This window comes from Salvelinus fontinalis, chromosome 34 (assembly GCF_029448725.1).
Source record: "Salvelinus fontinalis isolate EN_2023a chromosome 34, ASM2944872v1, whole genome shotgun sequence".
Classification (NCBI taxonomy): domain Eukaryota; kingdom Metazoa; phylum Chordata; class Actinopteri; order Salmoniformes; family Salmonidae; genus Salvelinus; species Salvelinus fontinalis.
The window spans coordinates 36,977,336-36,987,241 of record NC_074698.1 but is presented as its reverse complement, the minus strand read 5'-3'; the positions used below and the strand labels follow the sequence as shown (position 1 = coordinate 36,987,241).

At 44.9% G+C, this 9,906-nt stretch overlaps 1 protein-coding gene across 1 annotated transcript; it reads right to left on the bottom strand.

Annotated features, from left to right (window-relative positions):
• Positions 1–40: 40 nt before the first annotated feature.
• Positions 41–9,896, bottom strand: LOC129833792 (ADP-ribosylation factor-binding protein GGA3-like). The gene is made up of 17 exons (XM_055898598.1): positions 9,809–9,896; positions 9,070–9,154; positions 8,871–8,946; positions 8,617–8,715; positions 8,389–8,512; positions 7,909–8,012; positions 7,526–7,606; positions 6,697–6,834; positions 5,651–5,732; positions 5,445–5,561; positions 4,948–5,217; positions 4,228–4,310; positions 3,910–4,067; positions 3,304–3,608; positions 2,941–3,110; positions 2,512–2,622; positions 41–2,103 (listed from the first exon to the last, which is right to left on the bottom strand). The coding sequence occupies exons 1-17, from the start codon at positions 9,873–9,875 to the stop codon at positions 1,993–1,995; spliced, it is 2,181 nt and encodes a 726-aa protein (XP_055754573.1). The 5' UTR covers positions 9,876–9,896; the 3' UTR covers positions 41–1,992.
• Positions 9,897–9,906: the final 10 nt, after the last annotated feature.

Sequence of the window (9,906 nt, the reverse complement as noted above, 5' to 3'; positions counted from 1 at the left end):
CTACGGTATGAATAGAACAACAAAGACGAGTACAATCAGCTAAATTACACCAGATCAAAAATCCTTTAATTCCTCATGCAGCAAACAAATAGCACATAATACAGTATGTACAATCGTAAAACATCTTTCAAGACATTTACACATCACATTGACCTCTACACATCTCCTGACTACAGACGATAAGTACACCTATGTACAGAGCTATTGTGCCTCTCACAATGCTACAAGTCAGGGACAACCAGAGAGAGGACATGGGGAGGAAGGGGGCAAACTATCTGTTTTCCAATTCTCTAACCTCCCTGAAGTGTGGATTTAAAAGCAATGTATTAGTGCAAGCATGGGTAAGGTGTTTCAACCATATTCTCATATCCGTCCATTCCTTTTGAATGTTAGGATGAAGGTTAGCGACTCAACCTTTCATCATCGATGAAGTATGAAATCACTGCCCTATTGTGGGCTCAATATTACTGGAAATGATTTTGACTTCTTGGTTTCACCTTCCTCCATGTTAGTTCCAACTTGTCAGATGACACTTTCAGCCAGTGTTAAGCTTGGTCAATTCAGTGATGCACTGAAATACTACAACTGAAATAAATAAAATACAATTTCAATACTGACAATGGAGAAAATAATACACATCCTAAAACTCAGGACTAATGGATATCTTAACTCGGGTTGACAGACCACTTTGAAAGCTCAAACACCATAGTTAAACCAGATGGCAAGCATCAGAGGGAGCATAAGAAGAACCCGTACATTAAACCAAATAGAAACCAGCTATGGCATGCATTTATGATGACAACTTACAGAAGCATGCCAGGAGTAACCACAATATTGATTACAGTGTTGCTAGGAAACCCAGTCATCAAAATAGTAGCTGTATATTAGTATGTGGTAAGACCTAAAGATGTTCCAGCAAACCCATTAAATAACTAATATCATTGAGAAACACAATATACAACACTTTAAAACAATGTCATAATTGCCACAATTATGTCTAATAAGCGTGATCACTGGATATGCACTGAAGAAATATTGAAACACCTCATGGAATCATGTTCGAGGCCTTTGTCAACAGCCAGCTAGCACCCACATCTAATCAACATAACTTTCTGTATCTTGACTCAAGTTTTAAGTATGAGCTACTCTGAGCTAACATGCTAGCAAGTCCTCCGGATAAGATTCCCGGATTTCACCAAATTCTATTCCAGGTATAGGATTAATCAATCATTTTTTCCTAGTTATAAGCTCTGAATAATAATGTCCCTTCTAGCTCATTAGAAACAAGCATTCAACAATGCTGTGGTATAAACATTGGCATATATACTGTAAATATATATATACATACACACAAATATATATATATACACACAGTATATACACTGTATGTATGTGTCTCGCCATAATAATGGATGTAGTGTTGATTATATTTCCTTTGCCAGCAAGTCTTGTGGGCGGGACTACGTTTGTTAGGAAATGTCCTGCAGTGCTGTATAAGGGACAACTGGCTGGCCTGCTAAAATACCTTGTAGATGTTCTCAGTTAATGAACATACTTAATAACAAATAAAGAGTGACACTTGGTGCATCTTTGTATCAATTTCTGAAACATGGAAAAAGCACTTGTAACCCTTCAGTTGAGATGCAGTTCTGGAATAATATTCAATACAAGCTCTGGAAGCTATTGTAAAACTGGCTTAAACTTCAATGTATGCTATATTATGCTTACAAAGTTACAATTGCCTCAATAGCAACTGGGCAATTACAAAAACGGTAAATATCAAAACAATCTAAAAGAAACAGAATGGTTGGCTGGTAGACAGCACTATGTTGGTACTGTAACATTGCAGCACAGTTCTCCCACCCTATCCTCTCCTTGGCTCATCTATCTCTCTCTCTCTCTCTCTCTCTCTGGGGTATGTGTGGTTAACACCCCCATCATGGAGTGTTGGTTTGGCCCGTTCTGGCTCGGCTCTGTGGTGTATGGGGGTGGCTATAGGTGACCCCATCTGTCTGGCGGGGGGAACTGGTCCACCTCGCCCACCTCTGAGCACTGCCTGTTTCCGAGAGTGAACGCCAGCTTGTAGCGCAGACGGACCTTCTCCTGCAAGAGGCAAACATTGGAAGAGGGTCAGCAAGTGGTTTCACAAAGACTACAAAGAGAATGGAAGCCCATCAGGTCCAAAAAGACCTAGACTCTCTCTCAATGAATCTTTCATTAATTCCTCAAATCCTCTCTCTCCGTCTCCCAAAACCACATTGGATAAGAAAGTCAGAGAGGGACCTTCAACCTCCAATACGGTTGAAAAGATGAGGAGATAGGTTGCAAGGAACCATGGAAAGATGAAAGATAGAGCCCTAGTTCTACAGTGACTCTGGCCTGTGTATTAGAGAAGTGGGCTGCTCCCTAACCACGTGACCTGAATCGGACAACCTCTGGGCCCTGGAAGATCATATGACTTTTCCCTGACCATGTGACCTTACCAGGAAATACTCGTGGCCCTGCTCTTACCTTCAGGGGATTGGCCAGTAGCATGACCTGTGTGATGGAGGCCGGGGGAAGGATGGGGTTAAAGGGAGGCAGCTCTGTTCCTGACGGAGGCTGCAGCTTCACCTTCATGGACTGGAGGACAAGGAGAGGAGGGGTTAGTAGTGTGTGAAAGTTACACACTGAAGATGGCTGCAAAGCCTGTGTACGCTATCCCTGATGCAGTGAAAATAATACAAATAAATACAAAAATGAAGCTTTATGCAACATACTTTGAGTGAGGACCCCATCACCTTTTGTTTGGATGAAATGATACAATGTTTGAGTGAGTAAGTATACAGGAGTGAACACGTGTAAGTATTATACGAGTGCATGTGTACACACTGCCCTGAGACATGGCTGTAGACCCCTACGGCGTCTGTGTACCATGTGTATATTGCGCCTGTGTGTTACCTTGGGAACGGCGGCCTGAAGGACCACGTTCTGAACGGGCAGTGGTGCAGTGTTCAGCATGGACACCACTAATACCAGCACGTCTGGTCTGCAAGGGGGACAGTCTGAGGCAAAGTTCAACAGCACACGCACCCCGTCCTTATCATAGGCTGTTACAGGGAGCGCTTTACCTGGAGGGGACAGGACAGAGGCAATGAGAGGCTCTATCAATGTTATCCAGACAGTGTACTGTGGACATCAAAAGGTTCAAAAAGACGAACGACGTTCAATTTCACAGGAGGATATATAGCATTTCCCGTTTCCCTTTGCACACTCCCCTCTCTCTCTCCCTTTCTACCTCCCTCCCCTATCTCCAGTACTCACTGGGTCTGATGGCCTCCAGGGGGACGTGCACGTTGCCCAGGGAGGCCTCCGGTCCTAGCCCCCTGGCTGGGCTGCCCCCCTGGAAGGAGGAGTGGTGGAAGGGGGAGAGGGAGCTGAACAGGGGGCTGCCCGGGGCAGAGCTCAGCGTCTGGGCTTTGGTGTGGGACACCGCAGGGGAGCCAGGCATGGGGCCAGGGAGGAGGGAGGTCGAGGAGAAGGGGACCTGGGGTACCATGGCCCCCAAGGAGGGTGGTACTACGGCCCCCATAGAGGCTGCCATCCCGAATCCGCCGCCAACACGCAAACTGGAAACGACAGAAAAATAACATGAGCTCTCTCTGGAAACATAACTAAATCAAACAAGCAAGTGTGCAATCAAGAGCATGTTGATTTGTACCATATTCAGGATAATGTTGAGTAGCATCTAGTAATGTAATGATGATGCACTATTAATGACAACCCTGAGCCTTCGGATTACCTCAGAAGTGTTGCTTCACTTTAGCCATGCGCTGAAGCACCTGATCTAATTCAATGTGGGTAATATAATACCTTGAAGTGATCTACAATATTACCAGTGAAGTGAAGGGAATAAGGTTAGTTGAGCACCTCTTTGGCTCTCCAAAGTCCAGCATGGCCATGTCTTGGAGGTCCTGGAGGCTGTGGGTGGCGGGGGCCGTGGCGGGGGCTGGCGCTGGCTGGACTGGGGGAAATACTAGGCCTGGCCCTGCTATAGCACCAAACAAGTCAAGGCCGGGGTCAGCAGCCTGGAGATGGATAGAAAGGAAGCAACACTTACAAATCTACCCAATGTATCACAAGAGTTGTTCAAAACTCCTCACTGGTAAAGAAACAGGAAATGACAGCAGAAAAAAAGTTATGCTTTTTAATGCTCTGACCATTGTGGTCATCATCAGGAAGAACTACCTGTAAGGAGGTCCACGGATTCGCTATTTCATTCAGCTTTGGTTTTGATTGGCTGTTCAGAGAAGGAACTGGATCGTTCAGGCCTGAGAAAACACACAAGGGTCATTAGTATTGACCCTTCTTTTACCAGGTAAATTGACTGAGAACATATTCTCTTTTACAGCAACGACCTGGAGAATAGTTACAGGGGGGAGGAGCGGGGACGAATGAGCCAATTGGAAGCTGGGGATGATTAGGTGGCCATGATGGTATGAGGACTAGATTGAGAATTTAGCAAGGACACTAGGGTAAACACCCCTACTCTTACAATAAGTGCCATGGGATCTTTAGTGACCACAGAGAGTCAGGACACCCGTTTTATGTCCCATCCGAAGGACTGCACCCTATGCAGGGCAATGTTCCCATCACTGCCCTGGGGCATTGTGATCCCCTTAAGACCAGAGGGAAGAGTACCCCCTATTGGCCCTCCAACACCCCTTCCAGCAGCATCTGGTCTCCCATCCAAGGATCTGCTTAGCTTCAGAGGCAAGCCAGCAGTGGGATGCAGGGTAGGATGCTGCTGGCATAATGAAATTAAGTACCATGGGGCATTGTCTGAACATTGGTGAACACAGTCCTCATGAATAAATTTGGAATACAAATCAAATAGGAAATATGGCCTATATTTAACAAGAATACATTTACACATAACTTCCATAAAATGCAAGGTCAGTGAGGTACCTAAGGACAGCAACTCATCGTCAAGGAGAGAGAGAGAGTTGAGGGCCTTGTCGGTGGCTGGGTGGCTGGGGCTGTTGTTCTGACTGGCATGCAACCCGGCCAACCTTTTTGGAGGAGGAGGCAAGACAGGGATTGGGAACCCCAGGTGATTGGCTGAAGTGTGATCGGAGACCAACGGGAGAGGGGCAGGCGGAGGAGAGGTGGAGTTTGGAACGTCAATGCCAGCCAGGTCAATCAAGGTCTCTGTGTTGTAACTGTTCCCTGTGGTCTCTGTAGAATATAGAGGGAAAGAAGGAGAGGTGGAGAGAGGTAGAAGGAAGCAGAGAGAGGAATTGAAATCGAAGGAGGTAGAAAGAGAGAGATACAAAATGGTAGAAAGGAAACAGTTTGCTCTGAAAGTGTGTGTGTGTGTGTGTGTGTGTGTGTGTGTGTGTGTGTGTGTGTGTGTGTGTGTGTGTGTGTGTGTGTGTGTATATACACTACGTGCCATCACTCACCTTCACCAGCTGCAGATCTAGGATCCTCGATGTCTCCATTCACCGTCTGTCCCTTGACAATCTTCTTGTAGGAGTTGATGACCCGTGAGAGGTCATCGCTGGCCTGCAGGATGTCACCTGGAGGGCAAAGGTCAGAGGTTAAGAGATGGAACAACAAATAACAATCTAAGAGGTTGAAAAACATTCAAATAACTTTATTTCCTCACCTAAACTTGTGTCGTTATCTTCAGTCTCTGTGGCCATTTTGAAAGCAGCGCGTCTCAACTTGTCGCAGCGGTCGTATAGTTCCTGGTATTACAGGAAATGTACGACGACATGCTTCAATCAGCCACTGACACAGTTTACAATTCGAATTAATTTCACATAACATCAAAGTCTACCACGCTCGTATCATTCTAGCAGCCATTCCTAATTCACTCCCTACCCCTTTCCCGTGGCCCTACCCATTCCCCTTTCCCTTCCCATTGGCCCTAACACTTTGGTGTTTGCCGATAGGTAAGGATTTAGCAATATGATAGAAGCTACACCACTAAACTGCTTATACCTATCCAGACCCTTCAGATCTGCAAACATCGAAAGGTTAGGGCCCAGGGGAAGTGGTAGGGAACAAATTGGGACTAGCTGTAAAACTGAGTTAAGGACTGGCAATAGCCTGAGGTGATACATAAGGCTTTAATGCTTCACAGCGAGCAAAGAGGATAAGTATCTAAGTAACGCACAGTTCAGACGCCAAACTTTTGGCGAGTAGAACTGAATAGACATGAAGAGCGGGCTGGCAAGGCTGAGAACTCTGCTTGACATACCAATTGGTTTCATACAATCGCTCTCTCAACACTGCAGGCATACTCATTGCTTTTGGGTTGAATTCAGGTATAACAGCCACCTCTCAGAGGTCCTCCACCTGCGTATCAGCCTTGACTGTGCTGCCGTTGTGGGTGTGGTAGCCAAGCAACCTTTATTTGCACGCAATTAACATATATTAATATGCATTACCATTTTTCCTGACAGTGGAAGAACTCCTCTGGCAGAACTGCATGAAACAGAGGCGTGCCTCACCCGCACCGTGCCGAAAGTGCGGCAGAGGCTGACCAACTATTGTCAAAAGTCAGACGAGGTGCACTATGGCTTCACAAGGCACTCTATCCCTGCTCTCCCAAAGAGAAAGTTACATGCTTTAGTTCGGTGCGGCGATAGAGCGGTGTTTGAACTAGGGCTAAGTGTGATGTGTGTGGAGTCTGAACGGAACACACACCTTGATGATCTCTCTGTCTGACTGGGAGGACCTGTCCTTGTCGTAGTGGGACAGCATCTCACTCAGCAGCTTGACGTTGATGCCCACCTCTTCCAGGGTGTGGATGCGTTTGGTCACTTTCTGAACCCTGACATCGTCCTGGGAGAATGAGGGTTAATAAGATGTTCAAGACTTGTTATAACATTGTTATACATTGCTATAAGAGCCTTCTATGTATGCGCAACAGTTATATTGTAAATGCATTCAGCCGTCCTGGGAAACAGAACAATACAAGTGTTATAGAGAACTACTAACATGGACGCATGATCGGTTATGATCACATTGTCTAAGCTCCATCTGTGTGTAATGTATTCTGTAGTGTATTAATTATCCCATGATGAACTATTAAAGCAATAAGGCACAAGGGGGTGTGGTATATGGCCAATATACCACTGCTAAGGGCTGTTCTTATGCACAATGCAACGCGGAGTGCCTGGATACAGCCTTTAGCCGTGGTATATTGGCCATATACCACAAACCCCCGAGGTGACCTATTGATATTATAAACAGGTTACAAACATCTATTAGAACAGTAAAAATAAATGTTTCATCATACCTGTGGTATACGGTTTCATATACCATAGCTTTCAGCCAATCAGCATTCAGGGCTTATAAAATACTCTATTAGCATTTAGTACCACTCAAAGCTAGTTAGAACAGTCTTATGAACCCATTATAACAATAAACACACAGGTGGTATGTCACAGGCTGAGTATGAGCATTCACAACAGCTTACGGCTCCTTACAACCGCCTTTATAAGCACTTAAAGGGCATGTCGTTGTCTCTCACCTCCTTCACCATGTTCTTGATGAGCCTGTTGGCTTCCTGCAGGTCCTCTGGGTTTTTGCTCCTCAGAAGCTCTGCTAGTAGCTAAACACACATGAAGGCATGTCTCTGTCAAATCACCATGGTGACACTGACATCTGCTGGTTTGACTATCTGTACATCAGTGGTCAGCAATGCTGGTCCTAGAGAGCTAAAGGGAATGCAGGCTTTTGTTCCAGCCCGATAACCCCCGTTTTAGCAAATCAATGTTTCAGTGATTTGTTGTAAGTAGGTGTGTTAGTGCTAGGCTGAAACAAAAGACTGCACACCACATATGCAGTAGTTCTCTAGCACCAGGGTTAAAGACCAGTACTGTGGATACACTCAGTCTGAACCCAGTGTCTCACCTTGCCCATGTCCTCATTGTCAAACACAGGGTTCTTGGGACGTGTGGGGGGTGAAGGAATCAGAGTCTTGTCCACTGGGAGCTCAGGGTCCATAGTTACAAGACCTGGGAGCGGAAGATGTGTGTGATTTAGATCATAGATAAGATTATTTTTGCGCTAGTTTACTGTATCTAAAACCAAAACTCCACTATTTTTCCTTCATAGCCTGTTTTTAAATAGGGAGCCAATTTGTTATGAGCTATTTTATTTCCATGACTGATCAAAACTTGTTTTCTCATGGCTTTCTTGTCCCTCTGCATCAGACATATGGTGAGCAATATGTTTGAAACATCGAATCGCAATAAAATCACAGTATTGAATCGCAATACATTTTGAATCGTGAGAATTGCAATACATATCGTATCGGCAGCTCAGTATCGTGAGGTCCCTGGCAATTCCCAGCCATAGTGGCTGTGGTAACTAGAGAAAACCAGGTCTTACCCTGTCTCCTTAGTGTCTGGTATGCTTCGTTGATTTTGGCCTCGTTGGGGAAAGCCACTGTCCAGCTGTACAGCATCTCAATGATCTTTGTCTTTACCTTCTCTGGTACTCTGTCTCCCATGTACTAGATAGAAGTGTACCAGATCTTTGTCAGTGACGTATTCACACACAGAACACAAGGAAAATAGAAGAATAGAATAACGCATTCAGGATAGCAAGTCCACTCACCTTGGGAGAAACAACTTTGATCAGCTCGTTCAGAAACCGATATTTCCCGATTTCATTATGAAACCTTCTCCCGCAGTTCTTCATACATGCCTCTAATACCTGGGAGAATTACACGTGGACATTTTGTCAAACACATGGACACATTGGTAGCCCTGAGACAAGACTGTATACACCATAGGAGTATATACAGCTATGCCTCAGGACTAGAACAGAATATTGGATGAAATGAAATAGTACAAATAAAGAATACTTACTGTTAAAGCCTGAAGCGCCTCCCATTCTTGCGGCGATTGGATTTTGTGAACCAGCAACCTGACAGCTATCTGGGGACTGCACAAAGAGATCGGGTTAAATTGGCCCATTTCCTATACATACTATAGCAATGGGTCAAATATAGCTAATACATACTGAATTTACACATGATGGTATCAGGTGAATCAGGAAGTAACATACCCTTCCAATTCCTTATTGATCTGGTCACAGAAACCGATGATGTACTCCCAATCCTCCTGTCTGTTTGTTGGATGGGTGGCTTTATCTATAGTGAGATCAAATAAAAAGAAAATATGTTTAACACATGCCTTTACAGTTGAGAGTTGACAGACTTGAAAGGACAACACATGTGAGCAACCGGACACTGACAGTAAAGAATTCGACTGACATCCATCCTCTGTCATCCTCCACATTGCACTTGCTACTAGCATCCATACCACAACGCGCATACATGCAGTGAAGCCACCACCAAATATGTTTTATCTGTGCCACCACTATAACGTTAGCCCCCAGTTCCTCGAAAGGCTATCAATTATATCTGTCAACCAACACAAGATAGACGCTTGATACCAAAATCACAATCCTCAACTTAGCTGTCTTAACTCTCGAAATCAAAAGGGAGCTCAGCTGAGGTTCAGTGGCCACATCCCCTGGGTTTATGCTTGAATGTCCGCCTCCCACAACTGATCCTGATTCAGTGCACAGCTTTCCTGAAACGGCTGCTTAGAACGACAACGCTAACACAAATCTTATAACGGGGATGCCTCGGAGGCAGTAGCCCTGGAGGATTGCAGACAGTTCAACAGATCGCACTCTTCATTACTTCATTCAAACATGCACTCCATTCATTCAATGCAATGCAATGCAATATGCTAATAATATAAATGAATTGACTGGATACATAGGTTAATTCACTCACTGAGCCAGGATTCTAGCGTCTCCCCTTCCTGGTACGCCATAGCATTGGAAACATCGCGTGATGACATCACCAATGTGTGCAACTATGCGCGAGAATCA